This window comes from Amphiura filiformis, chromosome 9 (genome assembly GCF_039555335.1).
Source record: "Amphiura filiformis chromosome 9, Afil_fr2py, whole genome shotgun sequence".
Taxonomy (NCBI): domain Eukaryota; kingdom Metazoa; phylum Echinodermata; class Ophiuroidea; order Amphilepidida; family Amphiuridae; genus Amphiura; species Amphiura filiformis.
In genome coordinates, this window is record NC_092636.1 from 63752613 (window position 1) to 63773843 (window position 21231).

General features: G+C 37.5%; 1 protein-coding gene across 1 annotated transcript in view; it reads right to left on the minus strand.

Annotated features, from left to right (window-relative positions):
* Nucleotides 1-1783: 1783 nt before the first annotated feature.
* LOC140161308 (transmembrane protease serine 9-like) overlaps nt 1784-21231 on the minus strand; it is a 36763-nt gene continuing 17315 nt past the window's right edge. The window contains exons 8-17 of the mRNA XM_072184786.1: nt 20874-20987; nt 20054-20240; nt 19398-19693; nt 17491-17639; nt 14110-14272; nt 12879-13001; nt 11572-11922; nt 11067-11216; nt 2683-2761; nt 1784-2100 (exon numbers count right to left, since the gene is read on the minus strand). Of these exons, the coding sequence (XP_072040887.1) occupies nt 2049-2100; nt 2683-2761; nt 11067-11216; nt 11572-11922; nt 12879-13001; nt 14110-14272; nt 17491-17639; nt 19398-19693; nt 20054-20240; nt 20874-20987 (1664 nt within the window). The 3' untranslated portion in view covers nt 1784-2048. The remainder of the gene's footprint in view (nt 2101-2682; nt 2762-11066; nt 11217-11571; nt 11923-12878; nt 13002-14109; nt 14273-17490; nt 17640-19397; nt 19694-20053; nt 20241-20873; nt 20988-21231) is intronic.

Genomic DNA, 21231 nt, shown 5'->3' on the forward strand with positions numbered 1-21231 from the left:
GTGCTAAAGTAAATATATTTTCTCTTTATCGCCTGCCTAAGTTTCCCCATTTAAGGGATGGAGTATGAACGTTTAGACAGTATTTATTGTGAGACATTAGAGCACATCAGACATGTTGAATTGCATTCTGAATACGAAGAATGTCCTTTTGATATAAAATAATTTTCATTTTTGAAATTCGGAAATGATGATTTTTACTTAAAGTGTATGTAGTCGGGATGAAAAAGCTGACGATTAATTGAAAATTTTGACCTTTCGTATTAAAGATATGGATCTTTTTCCCAAAACACAAATAAATTAGGTCATTTTGGGAAAAGGTCAAAATTTTTCAATTGACCGGCTTTTCTTCCCAGCTACATACACTTTAAGAATATGTCATTAGATTTATAAAATTTACTTCGAGGACTGTTATATTATCAAAAATATGAAAAATATCAAATTTTAATAATTTGTCATAAAATTTGTATTACATCGTGATTTTCAAAAAATGAAAATTATTTGATATCAGAAAGACATTCTTCGTATTAGGAATGCAATTCCATATGTCTGATGTGCTCTCATGTGCATGTCCCACAAAAATACTATCGAAATGCCCATTCCAGATCCCTTAAGTACCGTACTCTCTTTAATTTAGTCAAGGTTGTGTTTGTATAAATGAATTCAGTTATATAAACACAGCCTCGTGAAATGGACATGTTGACATAAATTAATTGATGTGTGCCCGGGATGTGTGCTTAAAGTATCATTAACAAGTAGTTTGCCAGTATCAATAAAACTATAATGAGGCTATTAATGTAGCCCAACTGTACGTACAATCTGGCAATACCGTTAAATCTTGAAGAAATGAAAAATATCTGTTGCAATTTTCTGATTTGCATAAAAGTAATTCTAGTTCATCCAAGTTGTAAAACAATTATTTCTTTTAATACAAACACATGCCTTGGTAAGACAACTTTATAGCACTGTTTGAATATCAACATGAAGTAGTAATGACAAATTTAAATGTACACTATCGCCTCTGTAGTTTCCTGATTACATAGACAGCACGATTATTTTATTTTTATTCTGCAACGCTGTGAGGAAATAAGTATACCAAAACCCATCGCAATAAGGACGAAAAATGCTTTGCATTTTTCGCCCAAAAATAGCTCAATTACTGGCTATGTAAACTGGTTTAAATGTACTTCTTTTTTGAAGCACGAAGACACACACACACATGTGGAGTGTTACAATCTCCCATGATATTCTGTAATCAGCAAACTCAAGCTCTCACATTTTTATACTCCCAATCTATTAATAGACCATTCTGTCACATTTACTTCCTGGGGGGAATTTCCAAAATGATCTCCATTTCACAATCCAAGGTATTTTCCCAAGATTAATTATACACATTAACCTTTCACATTACATCACTTCCTGGGGTGTTTTTCCTATGTGCAATAGACTGAACTGGGGATTTCCAAGTTCCAAACATAGATCTGACTTTGTTTACAATAATTTGGGGAGAAACCCAAAATGACTTTCCACACCAACTCTTGCAAGTACAAGGTGGTTTCCCATCTCATGAACAATTTCAAGTCAAAAGTCTCCAAAATAAAAGTACCATGAATATTTATCCATTGTTTTTAGCAAAATATTGGCAAAAATTACATTTTCATGAGGCTTTTCACTGATTTTAACTCATTAACGATATTGATTATTGATAAAAACAATAGGATACAAAGAAAATATAAATTGATGAATTATAAAAACTGTATATCCGATTTGCTCCAAACAAAAGGTATATTGATCAGTGTACTTTACTTTACTCAATTAATCTGTTTAAAATATGCACAGAGCAACTCCCAATTTCCAGAAAATGCCTCAAATACCACCTTAAAATTTATGTGTCGTAGCAATGGTTTTTACGAAGTATCCGGATTAATTTTCTAGATAATGCTATCATGATACAAGTGCCATTTACGCATATTAATCAGCTGTTGTTCCTGTGATAGCTTTGTTAAGCAGACAAGCCGATCGTGACAATAATCTGGGCATGTGGTGTCCTTTTATATTGTTACATTATGAAGCCTGCTTCTTGGTATGCTTCTTGCCCCGCGCCTGAAAATAATCCACATCATATTTTTAGTCAATTCAGAATGAAACTCATTTTGATTTCGAGGAAATTTATATTATTTTTTAAACTTTTTGTGTAAATGTCTTTGAGAAATCAAAATTTATCAATGTGCACAATCTTTTAAATAATATTTTCTTATTGAGTGCAGACTTCTCCGTAGTCCACTGGCACTAAACCCTGGTTTTATCCGATCCGGGAACAGATCGTTATTCCGAAGGACCGTTATATTCCGAAGGGTCGTTATTCCGAAGGTTCATTACTCCGAAGGGTCATTACTTCGTATTCACAACAAGGTTTGTTATTCCGAAGGGTCAATACTCCGAAGGCTCGTTACTACGAAGGGTCATCCCGGTAGGGTCATTCACCCTTCGGAGTAACGGACCTTGTTCTAAATTCGGATTATTGACCCTTCGGAATAACGAACCTTGTTTTAAATTCGGAGTGATGACCTTTCTGAGTTATAAACCTTTGGATTTTTTATTTCTCAAAAATCGACTACGGCATAGTCTAATTTATATTGAGTCATTTTGTTGACTGCTTCTGATTTAGGAGTAACATTGACTTACCTCAGTCGTATTAAAAGAGTTAGAACTCCTATAACAAAAAAGGCCACTCCTCCTACTACACCGCCAATAGTTCCTGTTCCTGTATTTTTTATAGTATAAAGTTAAAAATAATGATCCATTGTTCTGGGCAAATCTTTTTTTGTAGCGATTGATCATGTCTAAACTAGGCCTATTACTTAAAAAAACCCTGCTTAAGGGCTGGGGTATGAACGTTTGGACAGTATTTATTGTGGGACATTAGAGCACATCAGACATATCGAATTGCATTCTGAATACGAAGAATGTCCTTCTGATATGAAATAATTTTGATTTTTTGAAATTCGCAATTTAATACACATTTTATGGCAAATCATTAAAATTGATATTTTGATATTTAACAGTACTCGAAGTAAACTTTACAAATCTGATGATTTATACTTAAAGGGGGGTAACCCTATTGGTTTTGGATATGGATTGTCTTTAAAATTACATAATAATATCAAATATCGCCTCCTTTATGCTGCTTTGTGAAAAAACGAGAGCATTTTCAGCGTAAATGTGAATAAATAGCCAAATTTGCAATCCAATACCTTGGTATACGTGAATTGCATTCTGGGCAGGCAATGACGAATGCTGACATGCTGTACAATGCCCGGCCCGTATTGAACGGAAAATGTTTTTTTCGTACCGTTTCAGAAAAAAGGAAACAAAATATATTTCCCTTGCAATATGTACATTTCAAATGAATATAAAAAAGTTTGGGTAAAATGGAGAGGAAAAAACCCTTCCGAGACCGGGTTTTGAACCGGGTACCTCTCGGGTAAAAACAAACGCGCTAGTCAATTGAGCTATTTAGCACACCACGCTTACCGTTGCCGTTTTCATAACTATATACGGCGCACCGTCTTGCGGTGACTGATATTTCGTTCATAATTCCTCCCAGAATTCCAAAGTATTTACCATTGTTTACAAACTGGTATACCTGTAAACACCGCTGTGATTCATGATTTCTCCGGAAATACATCGACTTGGAGCGTCAAATTTCAGGATAGTAATGAGAAAAATAGTATCTATTATGTGATACCAAAACCTCATCAACAATGAAAAAAAATCGGGGGATGATGCTGTCGATCGGGTTACGGACCTTTAAAGTGTATGTAGGTGGGATGAAAAGCCGACGATCAATTGAAAATTTTGACCTTTCGTATTGGAGATATGGATTTTTTTCCCCAAAATACCAAAAAAAAATAGGTATTTTTGGAAAAAAATCCATATCTTCAATATGAAAGGTCAAAATTTTCAATTGACCGTCGGCTTTTCCTCCCAGCTACCAGGGGGGGCCGGCCAAGATTGGCTGAATTTTGACGTTGTCATTGGTTTTACACGTAAACACAAAAATGTCTCAAATGATTCCAAAACTGTACGTATGTTATTAAGCACTATTTTATCAGTCTAAATCCGTTGAGGTTCGCCAGTGAACCTCATTGTAAGTACTGTTTTTTGAATGTTTTGTATGAATAACGCACGGTATGTTTATGATATATACCTAAAATTTCCCACATTGTGTATCACGGTTCGCGTGGTCTAATGGTAATGGGTCTCGCCTGCGGTGCATAGGGTCCCGAGATCGAGTCCCGCTCACTCCCGGCTATAATTATTTTTTTCTTCACATTTATTTTGAATCCAAAAATATTTATTTTTATGTGAAAATTTATACATTCACTGAGAAATATATTTTGTGCATTTTTTTTCTGTAACGGGACCAATAGAGCTAAAAACACAACTCAGCACGGGGCGTCCAATGTTCAGGCAGTGTTGCCGTCATATTGTCTGTTTTGTTTACGATATTGGCTGTTGCCACAGTGAATAATGTAGTCCACCATCGTCTGCCAGCTACATACACTTTAAGAATATATAATTGGATTTATATAATTTACTTCGAGGACTGTTATATATCAAAAATTTGAAAAATATTATAGGTCTGAGGTGCTCTCATGTCCCTCAAAAAATACTGTCGAAACACAATAAACGCTCATTCTAGATCCCTTAATTGGCTTTCTTAAAGCCATATTATATATAACATTTGCTGTGGAGAACGCCCTCAAATTTGTTTTAAATTCTGGTTTTTACATGATTGTAATGTACTTTAGCAAACAAAGATACTCTGCAAGATTTAGGTGCTGTAGTTTTGTCAAAATACGAGATTTTGAATAATGTTTTTGATGCTACGGCGCTGAGGTAACATTGGCGGCCAAAATGTCTCATGAATTTGTCCGGTTTTTGACCGGTCTGTTTGTCTTGGTCACCTGTTTGTTTATCCAATGACTGTTGGAAGGTGTTGTCCGCGCGGGGAAAATATATTTGCAAAATGATTGGACTCAAAAAGCCGGAAAATTTGACTTGAATATTTCTAACGTGAGTAGTGCTGGTAATGATTCGTCGTGTATATTTTGCCAGGGGGATGGTCGATATAATCACCCCCCCAATATTGGCGCCTGTGTATTGGTTTCTGTCAAAATTAACCTCATATTTGGTCATTTTAGCCACAAAATGTCATTTTTTAGCGCTTCGTGCGAATGAATTCCACTTTTGTCCCATATTTCACCAGTTTAGTTTCAATAGGCCTATGCTAAAATTTCCCGCGCATTTGTACCATAAGGTTCACTGTACTGGGTACTTACCCCCCCCCCTCCATGTCAAAAAGAAATCTACGCCACTGCTTAAGTGTGTGCATAAGAAAGAATAAGTGCAGAGAACGGAAAAGAAAGGAATGAATAAAGAAAATAATAATTATTATTATAGAATCTAAGCATATAACAGCACTAGGCAGCCATTTAATGATGCCAAAACCTTAATACGTGACGTAATTAAAACACCCAGTCAGATATTTCACACCTGCCAAACACATGTCACCCAATTTCGATAACTGGACGTTGAATGTACACTCTCATGAATATTGATTGGCAACATTTTCCAATATGTCAGCGCTTAAATCGGACACAATAGACACAATTATACCACAGACTTGTATAGAGGTTGTGCGTGAAATTATTGATTGGCTCCAAACAAAGGATTTGAACCGGTGTTCACCGTAATCATGGCGCAGTGCAGTCCATTCTATTAAATGTTGTCATCAACCTATTTGATCGTAGTGCATTTACTATGTGTGTGAGACGAACTGTCGCGGTAGATTGCAATCATGCTTTTGTTGAATGCATTTGAGTAGTCCGCCATATTTACGGTATGATACGTCATATGCACAACCTCTATTACACACCATCATGCGAATGTCGATTACGTAACAATCAACACTGGCCTTGAGTATCGCTAGCTTTATTACCCTTACGAAAATGGCACGCAGTTTTTGAACGCATGCAGCATGCAAGCAGCACACATGCAGCACGCGTGCAGTTGGTAGCGTGCGGATGCGTATATTTGGAACGAGGCACGCATGCAGGAAAGCGTGCAGATGCTTGCTGCATGCGTGCAGGTCATGAGCGTGTGCAGTTTGCATGCAGCATGCAAATCCATTAGCGTGCACTGCATGCGTGCAGCACGTACTGGCCATATATATGCGAGACAAAATCATGAAAAAAAAATCAAAAATAATGGTTAACAGTGTATACTGTCCTTACAATTAGTCTTACATATCCTGGCTATCCATTTCACAATGAACCAAAATTGCCTAGCTTAATTTTATACAAGTCACTTATCTAACTTAACCTACCTGATTTTGAACCTGGGACCTTCTGCATGGGAGTCTGATGCTTTACCATTTGAGCTATTGGGGTATACACATTTGATTAAGTGTTTTAAGTTAATATAAGCAATATTTTGATGACTAAACCGGCCAAAGTGCATCATTTTATGAATATTGATCAAATTTATTGTGAATATTGATAACATTCACTATAGAAATGTTGAATTTTGTTTTGATTTTTTGCAGTGCCAATTAACTGTTGATTCATGAATGGCATACCAACATCGGCCCAATGTTGCAATGCCAACTATCGAAAAAGAAATGGCATTCCAACATTGGGCCAATGATGCAATGCCTACTATTGAAACAGGAATGGAATTCCAACATTGGCCCAATGCATGACATTCCAACATCGGCCTAATGTTGCAATGCCAACTATCGAAACAGGAATGGCATTCCAACATTGGGCCAGTGTTTCAATGCCAACTATCAAAACAGGAATGGCATTCCAACATTAGCCCAAAGTTGAAATGCCAACTATCGAAACAAGAATTTGCTTGCCCTCCCTTCTAGACCTGCCAAAAAATGCTTGCCCCCCTCCCCTTGCTTGCCCCCCCCCTCTTGGTCTGCCAAAAAATGGTCTGAAGGTTAAATACTTAGAAAATTTTGGTCCGAAGGCTAACTTATTTATTCATTGTAAACATTTAAATATTTTCACTTCTAGATCATTGCCAAATTGTGACTTGATGTCAGTTGTGTAAAGGTGAATTAGTCATTGAAAATCCTGCATGCATGCAGCATTTTACCTTTACTGCTTCTGGAAACCCTGTATGCGTGCAGCATTCTAACTTTGTGATCTGGAAATCCTGCATGCATGCAGCAATATGCGTGCTGCATGCAAGATGCGTGCAATTTGCATGCAGTCCTACAGTCCGCACACAAGTGTAGTCTGCACATAATTTGCGTACAGATTGGTAGTCTGCACGCAGGTTCTGCAAGCAAATTGTGTGCGCGGTGGATATTTGTGTGCGGTGCCTGCATGCACTCAGCTGGTTCGCACACATGAACACGCTACCAGCAGGCCTTGCTTGCATGCTGCACACATCTGCACGTGTGCTGCACACTGCCGCACGCGCGCTGCATGCTTCCGCACACATTTTTCATTGCTTGCATTTTCGTAAGGGTATCCTTGGTGACTTTAATGACTTTAAAGATGGAGATTTATGAAATCACTCTTCACTTCGCCAAGTTGTCACTTTTCTGGCTCATGAATCAACTGTCTTGACAAAATAATGAGTGATATACATTCATCATTATGAGAAACCTGACAAACATGCTCCCATTGGTAATCTGTAAGCCAACTTAAAAAAACAACAACAACCACGAGGCCTTTAAAAGATTCTTGTATGCGTACGTTTGGCCAGTGGATTTGTAGTAAAGCATGGGACATTTTAGAGGGTTCATCATGTGATACTATGGCGCAATCACTTTCAGAAAAGTATAAAGAACATTTTTCACAGAAATCCATGGTGCACAGATCTAATGACAAACCTTGGATAAATGGTTCAATTCATAGACTCATATTGAAACGAAATAATGCCTTCTAATCAGGTAACATGATGCTTTATAAACCTCTAAGAAACAAAGTTATTTATGAAATCAAAGTTTTGAAAAAGGTGTAGTCTAGGAAATGGCATAAAAATATCAGGAATACTACTGGTCACCACAACAAATCTGGTGATTTTGACTTGTCATTTTTGGGTAACACTGTTAGTAAACAAGCTAATAATTATGCTGAATGAACACTTTTCTAATGTTTGTTGCCAATTGCCACCACTCAGATTGGAATATCTACCTTCCTACTGACCTGCCCTTGCTCCTCTAACAATCCATGTCTGGCAGGCTCAAAATCGGTTAAGCAAACTCAATGCTTCCAAGGCTGGCCATCCAAAAGATATTCCTATTAAGATCATTAAGGAATTTTCTTACGAGTTGGCTGACCCCCTAACTAAAATATTCAATGCTGGTCTCCAGGAAGGTGTAGTTCTATCTGGTTGGAAAACTGCTACAATTATTTCAGTGCCTAAAGTCAAGAAACCGTTAACGGCAAATGAATTGCGCCCAATGCCTTGACTAAAATCGTGGGGAGGGTGTTTGAGTCATTTTTGGCCGAGTGGTTAAGGGATGATTTTACTCCGGTTCTTGACAATAAACAGTATGACAATGTGAAGGGTACAAGTATGATTGGTGCAAGGTCAACGATATGCATGTAAATTTTTTGAAAAACCTGTCCAACTCCCACAACTTTCTCTAGGTGGTGAGATCCTTCACATGAAGTTGCTTGATCTGGAAATTCAAAATAATCTAGGTCGGGACATACAAGTTAAAAACATGATATCTCGTGCTAGCAGACGTTTATTCATGCTCTATGCTCTTCGTAAACATGCTGCTCCAGTTGAGGATAATGCTGGTCATTTTTCAGACCTATATCCGACCCATTTTGGAATTTGTTTGTGCAGTTTGGCATCTAGCGCTTACTAAAAACCAAAGCCACCAGATCGAAAGGATTCAAAAACGCACTTGCGAAATCATCCTCGGCAATGACTATCAGGACTATTGCCAACCGTAGGGAAAATCTGGTCGTGAAATTGGCCAGTAGGTCCGCCACCTACTTCCAGAGCAGAGATCTATGGAAATATTAGTCGAACACGTATGCGATGTTTATCAGTGGACTTCGGGTATATATATAAATGCGCTTTTATAAATGCGCACGTGACATCTACAAGTCGCCATACCGTGTTCAACGATGTAAGGTACCCGGATGTACACAAATTCCACACGCAAAAGTATAGGCGAAAATGACAGGTTACAAGGAAAATTGTTTTTGCAAAATAGTGGCATTGATTGCAAAGGGCAAAATAATTTGAGCGAAACATTCACTCTTTATTTAGATTTTCCATTACGGACATGGCAATTGGCCATATTGATGACAAAATGTGATTCTTACTGGCATTAAGGTCAGAACTGAGTTGCTGCCGATGATGTTATTTGATAATTTTTGCACGTGATGATAGGGAACTTAGGGGGCTGTCATTTTCTTCGGGAGGAATGGGTCATGGATTTATTTATTATGGAAGTCAAGATAAGTATCTCCACTCCCCGTAGTGCCGCCACTGAACATAACCCTGACCCTAATTTTAACTCTAATTTTAACGTAAATTGACGAAACTATAACTTTAGCCCTTTTCGGAATAATGACCCTCTCGAACGTAATAGGCAAGATGCCCCCGCCCGACCTCCTCAACCCCAAATTACTCATTCGCTCGCTCATATTCAATTAAGTATCAAAATGAACAAAAAAACTAATTCAAAATGTGTTTTTAAGCACCTTTTGTGTCCCCATGCTAAATCGGTAATCTGTACACCCTTTGACGTACAATTTAGAGTATTAATACGTAGATGACTGTACATGATCTAATCATCCCGGCTGGAAGATGTTGAGGAAGACTTGTATACTATAGATCACGCTCATACGTTATATGACAATTTGACGTACAATCACGTATGTTATGCATGGTATATTCTTCTAGTATGGTCGTCATACACATTATTCATGGTATTATATATTGTAATTGTATACGTCAATTTTGTTCAGTTTGGTTCAAACGGCTTATGGGAAACTTAGCAAAAAAACAATTAATTTATGAGTGTAAAAGGGGGGAGGGTGGGTTTTTCCTAGCCGAAAGGGGGAACAAATAATATTTATAAAATTATAAGTAAAGCTAAGAAAAAAAGAAACTCTGTTCTACGGGCGGACCGACCTTTCAAGTAGGGTCGGTCGGTCGGTTTTTTGTTGTTGAAATAACCCAAAAAATCACCAAAATCTGTAAATAATTTGTGATTTGAGAAAATAACAAAACATTTATTTGTACCGAAAAAAAAAAATCTCAATTTGTTCAAAATCTGGGTCGGTCGGGCCCGTAGAACAGGGTTTTCTTTTTCGTCGCCTAAATAAATAAATAAATAAATAAATAAATAAATAAATAAATAAATAAATAAATAAATAAATAAATAAATAAATAAATAAATAAATAAATAAATAAATAAATAAATAAATAAATAAATAAATAAATAAATAAAATAAATAAATAAATAAATAAATAAATAAATAAATAAATAAATAAATAAATAAATAAATAAATAAATAAAAATTTGTTATGTTTGTACATGGGGGGGTCCTGTGCAATAATCATGATCCTTCGATATCCATGATTTATCCTTGCAAATTTATAGCATCGAACCTCCAGCCAATGTTCCTTGTCAGTGCTAGCCACGAAACAAGGTCACAGCTGTAGCCACTCCCTCAATGGTCGTCATTTCAGTGATTGACAGTGCTGTAATGCAAATATGGCGCTGGCCATCTGGTCACGTGCGCATTTATAAAAGCGCATTTATATATATAACCGAAGTCTACTGTTTATAACACGTCAGTACGTACACGGCGTGCGGGACACACATACACACACATCAGAGGATCGTACGGTATTACAACTGTCGGAGTAACATGCATCGCGCTAGTAGTAAATTCCAATTTTCTTCACCCTCACTTGTTCGGCTCAAAATTAAAAGGGGACATATCTGACAGTAAAAGAAATGTACAGAAATGTTATAATATGGCTTCAACCTTATTCTGCTTGGTACCTACCCCAATCTGAGGTGCCAGTATCAGTTTGATCATCCCTGGTATGATGATGATCATCAATGGTATCATCATGATGTGTACTTTCATGACTCCTGCCCTGACAATCTATCAGTTCGTCGTGCACTTCAAGTCCATTGGGGCAGTACTTTAGATCTGAAATGAAAACTTCAGTTTAACTCAAATCCAAACCAGGTAGTAGTTTATTTGTTAATTTGTTCTCAGGGCTTTATTTCGTAAACATTGTTTTTACCACGTCCTTTGTCCAAAGTTTGTTGGCATCATGTTTGTGGGTTCAAATACCTGCAGTGCCAACACCCCCACCCCTCCCATCCCAACTGGCTACGCCGCTGCCCATAAAGGTCCGCAAATGTCTCTTGTTTTGCCTAAACCTTTGTTCACAGTTTTGGACCCGGAATTGGAATTCGCGGGTCTCTCTATAGTTCCTACAGCGAGTGTTTGTGAATATGCCCTTATTATTGTAGTCTAAATCGTGTATTTTAATACTCACGTTGATCGTTGGAGTCGGTCAGTAATATTGAGAATCCTTTAGAGTCACCGATGTCATAAAATCCTATTTGAAACTCAAAATGAAGAGATTCGTCCACTTTTGATAGAAGACGCAGTTTTGGTATCTTGTCGCCTGAATAGCTTATCAATTTTGGATTAGCTTTGTTTCCTACATACAGATTGGTGGAAAAATAGACCTCAAAGTCAATAATCTGTACCAAGACGTTTCGATTAGTAGCAGGCGTAACCGTCCATTTGCATGATGGGCTATTATCATACCCGTAAGGATACCCAACTGATTGTAGTCGAAAGGTAGAATTAAACGACAACCTGATTTCCTTTTCGGGACAGTCTGTGTGAAACAAGAAAACAATGACGTTACAAAGGTTACAAAGAATGATGTAAAACCATTTCTTTCTCCTAAACATATTTAAATGTTTAAGGGTTATATTCCTTGTAGCTGGTATTCTTGATTAAGGCACAATGATTGATAAAAAGTTCACAAGAGTTAATGTATTACCAGTACTTGCTTCAAGTTGCTTGAAATACCTTACGGGTCAGTGCAATTTTGTCACAAAGACAGTAAGGCAGACTCATATTGTTGACTTCAGATCAATGGATGGCATTCATTTATACCTGTTGCTGATTTGTATCAGAATGTGGACCAATGTAACATTAAAATTGGATCAGGGCCTTAGGCTATTGAAGATTTTGATTTATTTCAAGGACCTGTGATGGCCATATTGATCTTGCATGATTGACTTGAAATATGTATGATTATCTATGATAAAGAGATCTGGCTCAAGATGACATGCTATTAAGATATATGCATAATAATAATTATTATATTGATATTTAATAGTTCTAAGTAGGTACTGTGTATAGGTGACCAGTGGCGTAACTAGGGGGAGGGGCAGGGGACGTGCCCCGGGCGCCACCCTTAGGGGGCGCCAAATTGACAAATTCAGCATCGATTCTGCGCCCCCCAAGCGATGAAAGTCAAAATCTTCGCGCGCTTCGGGCGAATTTCAGCACAAGATCAATTTTTTCTAGTAACTAAAATTTCGAAGAATTAGGGGGGGGGGTGGTTATGTATTCGCCACTGCCCGCGTCTAAGATATTCTCGGGTGGGGGTGAGGGGTAGGGGCGCCAATTTTGTTTCTTGCCCCGGGCGCTACCAACCCTAGTTACGCCACTGTAGGTGACCACAATGGGCTCAGCCTTTGGTCTGTCTGTGTTGTATTTCATTGACTATTGTCATTCATGTTGCCATTTGATTTGAGATAACAAGAAAGGGATACTACTCACAGTCGCAGTTATGTTCATCGCTGCCATCTTTGCATTCAGATGTTACGTTACATTGAGCCCACCGTGATGGCAAACACTGACCGTCATTACATCGGAACTGATCGCTTCTACATGGAATTCGGCCTGAGAGAGAAAAAACACGTTTTAGAAAATGTGTTGGTTTTGTTGCTGCTGGTGGTGGCACTGATGTGGACTTCTTCACTGATTCGCTTCTTCAAAATCGGCACTTTTTCATGTTTTCCACGCTCTTATACTACTTCACCAATTACATTCGTAATTTCAAAAACGACACTTTGCAGGTTTTCAACACATTCACTCATACTACCTTCACACATTAGAATTCACCTGTTTCGAAATCGGCACTTTTTCATGTTTTCAACACTCTTATCCTACTTCACATATTGTAATTCCAAAAATGACACTTTTTCAACTTTCAGTACATTTACTCATATATACTACCTTCACACAAAAAAGTGACGTGTTTGAAATTACTAATGTAATTTGTGGAGTGATATAAGAGTGTTGAAAACATGAAAAAAGTGCCGATTTTGAAAAAGTGAATTCCAATGTGTGAAGGTAGTATATATGAGTGAATGTGTTGAAAAGCTGAAAAGTGTCGTTTTTGCGATTAGCAGTGCAATTGGCGAAGTAATTCAGATTGTTGAAAATATCAAAAGTGTCGATTTTGAAAGAGCGAATTGTACTTTGTTAATAGTATTAGTTGTAGAAAAAGTGTGGAACACTTCAAAAATTGTCGATTTTGATAGAGCGAATTGAAATTAGTCAAACTATTGGTCACTTATACCCTTTTAAAAAAAATATTTCAGCTTAAATCCATGACAAATACTTTTAAATCAAAATAATATCATGGCTGATTGGGTTTTGGTAAAGGCTTCTTCATTTCAACTACTTATTACCATAACTATCCTCTTCCAATTTTTCAAATAATTTCCCTCACACATCACAAGATTTTATTTCTGTCCTATATCATGACATGTGTCTACACATGTGTCCAAATGGTGGTGGTCGCGGTGAGGTCGTTGTATTGCAATGTTTTTTGTGTTTCGTCGGGCATTTTCGTCGATGGTGTTGGTCTGAAATTTCAAAGGTGGGCGTGGTCAATGCCCGGGGTCAAGGTTATTCAAACAAAGTTAAAATAGCATATAAGAAAATCGGATCGTCATCCTTTAAATTGTTTCATTAAGTCTGAATATCAGGTCTGCAGTAATACCTGTTGTGACGCCGAATACCAGGAAAGGCAACTGCCACGAAATTCTTGAATAAGCACCAGGTTCAGTTATGTCATCAGAACAAGCATTTCCAAAAGATGCCACACCAACAAGATGAAATATACCATCTGAATCTTCGCAAACTAATGGTGAACCAATATCTCCCTGTATAATTGGGGCAAATTGCATGTTAGGAGTGTATAACATACAGGCCTTATGTAAAGAGGTATAGGTACGACACACAGTGTCGACTTCCTATTCGATAAATATAAATTTAATACTCCGTTGGTGAGCGACGGGCGAGTGGTATTTTACCGAACGCAAGAAAAGGAGTTCTATCTGATTGGCTAGCAATCGATCGCTTAGGTCGCTTAGTAGTCAACTACAAACTCAAAACTGAGCAATGTATTGAAATCGATATTCTATTATTGCCGTAGATAAAGAGAGTGATAGTGTGTCAATAATGTACATTGTATCGCAGCTGGATTTCACATGCATTCCTTTATATTATTATTTCTCAAAGAGTTGAATATGATCACAATTTTTACCCAGGATTTCAAATTTTTACCCGCAAATTGCAGTTAAACATATCCACAGCAAAATACCGGTCCTCACTAATTAGTGTATTTAATTTCCAGTTAGTGTATTTAAGATAAAACCTGACAACAAATAAAATTTTCTTGTGATAGAAATATCATATGGGATACTGATATGGTAGGCCGCAACCGCCACAACGTGAAGCTGCTACGCGTAGCTGACATTTTGCTCCGTGGAGCCAAATTGACCAATCATGATCATGTTCGAGTTTTTCATTACTCGGAGGTAAAACTGACCAATTAAGTACGACTTACTCATTACGTGAAGCGAATTTATTCATTAAGAATTTGCCAGACGAGCGTCACGTAGTTGCAAGATATCCTCGGTCACGAAAGTTATGATTCAAAAAGTAGTTTATGAAAAGTACGAACTGACTTATTATTAAGATGGACATGCATTCATAAGAAACTCATACAGTATTGTACATAACTATATAGCTAGGCAGAGTGGTGGTAAACTATGCACACAGTTCTGCGATCTGCAGTGTATCGCCGGGAGCTAATTTGTATAACTTGCGCGGTGTCCCTGCGGAATTCGACCTTCAGCAAACTGCAAACCAGTTCGGATTTACTTTATATACTAGTAGTAGGCCATACATACTGTAGTTACTGTCCGTTTTCCTATACACAATACTCAGTGCGCTCACCATTGACGCGTGACCTCTACAAATAGTGTATGTTAGAAGTATAGGCCATTGCCTAGTTGACGTCACTGTGTAAAAAATAACCGGCCAATATTCAAAGTATTCTCTGAAATTCTAGAAAATATAGTTTTGTAACATGTCCTAAATTTTTAGCTAATTTAGGTGTTTGGAAATATTGGTACTTTTGTACCAAAAAAATATGAAGAAATTATTTCTAAACCGTGTTAAGTCATTAAGCTTCTCATTTTCAAGAACGCTGGTTAACAATAAGCAGACTATTGTCTCATTTCGTAAACAAAAGCCCACAGTATTGTTACCTTGCGTTCGCTTTATAACCGTTCACCCAACTGAAACTATAATACCAGCTCATTGCTCATTGCACAGGTAAAACAGACACAAGTGCAGTGTGTATTTAACCAGAGAAGATCTGATGTAACATAGTTGAGCTGTTTTCATTGAGTGTTATCTTGGTTTAATAGCTTTTAATAGGGTTTAAGTCCTTCAAAGGTCGTGGTGAGTTCTACTGTAGACATGACAGCATCATGATTATTTTAAAGTCAACAACATTCAACAATATGATCACCGTGATAGTATGAGAGTATCAGTACCGTGGGTGTCAGTGATCCTGGCCTGACACAGTAGACAAACAAACAAACAAACAAACACGCCACACACATGACACATGCATGCAAGGTAACATTGACTATACACTAATCAAACAATGGTATTGATCCTGTACAACTGGTCGTGGTTTATTTACAATCGATTCATTTAAAATCCCCATAGTAAACATTAATTTTGGCAAGAGTTTTCTCTCTCTGGAACGAGGATGCATCCACTGGCTCCGCGTAATGAAAAGATCTAACATGATTGGTCAATTTAGCTCCGCGAAGCGAAAAGTAAGCTACGCGTAGCAGCTCCACGTTGTGGCGGTTACGGCCAGCCATATATTGATCATGCGAAAATCGTAAAACATAGAATAGAAATAGTGTGGCAGGCTCTCAAAATCTCAAATTGTATGCTTAGCCTGAGTCGCACGGCCTATCTCGAAGAAAATCACCATGCGTAGTTGTTCAAAAACGTCAGGATTCATAGTACTATCACGGCAATTTTAACACGAAGATATAGGGATGATGACGGTGTGCGACATAAAACTAAATTTGAATTCCAAGTACTAAAGCTAGTACGGTACAGTAAGTAGCTGTACAAGATATAATACGAGTACTTGGATTTGTAACTGTACTTGCATTCAAAGAATATTCTAGTCCCGGGTTGTTTCTTTCATTTCGACTGATCCGTGGATTTAATGAAGGGAAGAGTAAATAAATGAGGAGAATTAACATTAATAAATGCGGATTGTTTTTGCCGTTTGTACTCCTAATTGACTGAACAGGGCGTAACCATGGGGGGGGGGGGGAGTGAAAATTTCGGGGGCAAACACGGTGGATATTATACATACTGTGTGTTTTTTGAGAAACATTGCATTTGAAGTCTTCGAGCTTCCAAAAGTTTTTATTGGAACAATGTGCGCGCTACAAAATGTTGTACTTTACACTATTTTCACCCATGATAGGGTGAAAGGGGGGGGGGGGGTGAAAAGGGGGTTAACGCACAAAAATTTGTATTTTACACTATTTTGGCCCAAGATCGTGGTAAATGTTGATGGAAAACGGACTCCTCGCCCCCTTTTCTTTTTTCTTTGCCTTCCCGAGTTTCTGTTTCATTTTCTTTCAGAGAGACACCTTTCGCTTCCATTTTTGTCAAGGGGCTGGCTACGTTATCGGGTCTGATACCGCCAGTTTCTATGTAATGCCTTTCACCCAATTTCACAAGATGTTATCCGCCATTAAGCAGATGGATGGAGTTGATGCACTGTGATGTAACGTACTCAGCCTCTTGTTCTTTTCTTTGTAATATTCTCAGCGCTTCAAAGTTGAAACAAAACAAGAATGCTTGGGTATGCGCATGGGTTGTGATTAGTCTTGGCTGCCTGAAGTTTGACTGATTTAAGTTGCCATGGTGAGAACACAAGGAGTATTATACTGAGTCCACGCAAATAATTTAAGAACAATATCTTATAGATGTCATCTGTACAGTGCATCCACTCCACATCCTAAACGTTGTTAGTATCTGAAACACTTACAGGACAAATACCACGCGAGTCTCCACCGGCACATATCATATCGTTAGACACTAAAGAACTAATCTGATATTGATCTTTCATGCAAGTCTCAGGAGACACCAATGGAACGGAAACTTCACGAAGGTTGTCGGAGTTCGAATCCTCAAAAGCTATAAGAAAGATCGAGTCAAAATGTAGACCAAACATAATTTTAATTATAATTTTAATTTAAAAAGAGCACATTAAAGTGTTATAGACAATGTTTGATAGCGAAGTATGTTTCTTTCGTATAAATAGCTAAACAGGTCAAAAACATGTACGATATACGTGTAACCTTACACTTGTAACACGGCATCTTATATTAAAGTGTAATACTGCATCTTACACGTCTTAGAATGTAGCGTGATGCTAAAATTGACGAATCACACAGCAAGAAATTACAAATCATCCCACACAAACTTTGACCAATGAAATCTAAGACGTTTAAAAATGTCCACCCCAATACTTCTTATACGCGTAAGATTTGCATTTTAGTGATGGACTATGCGCGATATTTTTGGCGGGGTACCGAGTATAAAGAGAGGACGTCATGTCAATCGTAAAAGCATGTGTATATATGAGCGGTACACGTATGAATATAAAATGTTCGAATGAAACTATTTCTGACGTTTTGTATAGTAGTACTCTCGAAACTCCGTCAGGAATTGCTCAGAATATTTATCTGACTTATCCGATTTATCTGACTTTGTTTGCTGCTTTTTGGTTAGCTCATGAATTACAAGTCCGAAGTGAAAGTAAATAATTCACATCGCCATCATCCTACGCTACTGGCCATCCTCTATACATGTTATCAACACAATTCTGAGATACACCTTTTTGCTTTGAAATTAATTTTCGCGGTCATATGAAAAACAATAATTTGATTTGTTTCGCAATGTCAGATAAAAACATAGTGCTTGGACACAAGGTGTCCCTGAAAGAACTGTATCGTCGGAAACCTAATTGTTTGGGTATTTTAACGCCACAACTAAACATAACTAAATACTCGGTGTGGTTGAGGAATAAATGAGCTATCACAAACTTTTTGAGTTTTGACAATTAACCATACCGTTCTTGAAATATAAGAACTTTACGAAACACTCTCATTTTCAAGCCTGTCCACGGATTCAAATATCAATCGATGATCTATATAGTATAGTCAGAGTGCTAAGGCCATCTTGATTTAATAATTCGTCTCAAAGCCCACTCACGCATTAGTAAAATCGCCCGTTTTTCGCGTTATTCCCGCTGGATTGAGTAAATTTAAGTGTTTTAATTTTTTCCCGATCCACCACACAAAAATCTCACGTCTGACATCGTTGGACGTCAACATAGTCCAAAGCGTAAATCTCAATAAAAAAATTTAAAAAATTTCATCTTGACCACAGTGCAACCTCTCTGAGAGATGAAAAGGTGGTCTATCCTTGCCACAGATACCCAGAATTTAAGTTAAAAAAAACACCAATTAATTAAAGATTTAGAGGATAATAACTGCGCATCAGTTATTTGGAGGGCATTGTGAACAATCTAAACATTTTGCCTTTGGAACCGAGGGATATTCTGAGACGACCACGACCCGGGAGATATTCCGAGACGACCGTCAACACAAGACGACCACATTTTACACTAGGATTTAAAATAAAAATATAGTATCAAGCATTATGGTTTACTTCTGATATTTACTGAGATAATGAAAAGTATTGATTTTTATTTGGCTGAGAAATTATATTTTAAAGTGTAAAGGTGTAGCTCACAATTTCATGCATTTGAACATCGAATTCGATCGGTGTAGTGCCTAATTGAATGGCCGAGTACACCTTGTATTAACAATAGCCAGCGAGTGACTAGCATTCTGAGTGAATCGACGTCCTATAAATTCAGTAACTTACTGGAAGTTTCGCCCCATCCAGCAACTTTGCAGGTTCGATACTCATTTGTTTCATCTTGGTTTGTTGTCAAACAAACAGGACGTACATAGTCGTTGAATTCCACAGGCCGATCAAGTTGCAATAAAGCCAAGTCATTTCTTTTCAGGGTAGTGTCGGGTAAGATATATTCCCACTCCGGGTTTAGGATGCTATGAGCGACTTTCCTGGTGATATGATGTTCAGATGCAAACCACGCAGAGTTGTCAACTTGTCCAAAATTAACTTCCACTTCATCTAGCTGATCGCCAATGTTGATTCTGTGTAATGGCAGAAACTAATTTGTTTTTAATGTTTTTAAGTTTCCTTTAGATCTATAAAACCAACACCCAACATGTTATTCTAAATGTAGTTGACAGGCTCTGTATATTTGTGGGCCCCAATTTGATCAACACCCAAAGGAATGAATACGGAATTTACTAGTGCTTGTTTGTTACTGCGCGCATTAGGGCTTGAAATGGGGGGGGGGGGGCATCGGCCTGAATTGACGCCCATGCAGTGCGCGGTATACAAGACAGGGCCATTAAGGTCATTGCATAGTTCAAGTTGATTAGAATTGTACATCGTATTCTGCATCTACGGCACTTATTATTAATTTAGTTTTATATCATGTTTCTTACACACAGTCTGCAGTTGTTACGACCCATCTATCATTCAGCAATGTACACGCACACTCGTGTCCAAAAAGATACTGTATGGATCCAATCCATGGCCATGCTCTCGTATCTGACACTGACGACCCACCATGTATCCTCGTCCATTTATGGTATCCTGGTCTGGTTCCACATATACTAGTGTTAAAAACATCTACCGAATATGATAATACAAAACGGTATAAACTTTTTACCATTAATATCATGTAACATCACCTGTCGCCTTATAGTAATTCATACTTTCTAATACAGTGCGCAAAAGAATTAAGATACCAGTTATATTCACCCCTGTATAATCTTAAACAAAGACCAGTAACGAATTAACATTAATTGCAAACTAAAATTGCTTTAATATTCACCACTAACTATCTTCACACTACTTTTAACTTTTACTTCAAAATCACTGTTATTTCCATTAACATGATTAACCCGGTAGTTCTTTACATATTTGCTCGAGGGCCACGGAATCAAAACCTAGTATAGCTCTGTCAAGTGTGTTTGAGGGCCAAAATACACCTTGTTTTACTATGTTTATTATATGTTTCAGAGCAGTTTAAGGGGCAACTGCAATTACCGTAACTATCACATGTTCAATCACGACGACCTGTCTGATTGTATATCCTGTCGATGTCCTGTTTGAGTTTTCTCTGTTATTTTTGTGAATTTTGTGTTATCATTTAGCGCTACGTTCTAAATATAGGCCTATATATACATTTGTAATACAAATTTTGCATTTTTTTAAATAGGCCAGTTTAACATTGGCAGAGGCATAAGTTTACGGTCATACCTGGTGTATATAATGTGTCACACTGTTCATCGCTGAGGTCGTAACAATCTGGAGAGCCGTCACAAAGCTTATCTGACGGTATGATTTCAATACCGTTTGTACAAACGTTGAAGTCTGCAAAAGAGAAAAACAAGTGAGCGTGAAAATCCTTAGCTAAACATTAGCTAACATTGAGCATTTTGTATTTTGCGTTCAATAAATATTTTTTTTAATAGAAAAAGGCGGACCTTTAGTGAATTTTCCTTTAAACAAAGGCTGATTTTCATTTTTTAACTGAACAGAAAAACGGACTTTTTCGGATTGGCATATGGGAGTGGGGACGCACCGCACCGTCTGATCGTTTTTCCAGTTTGACATT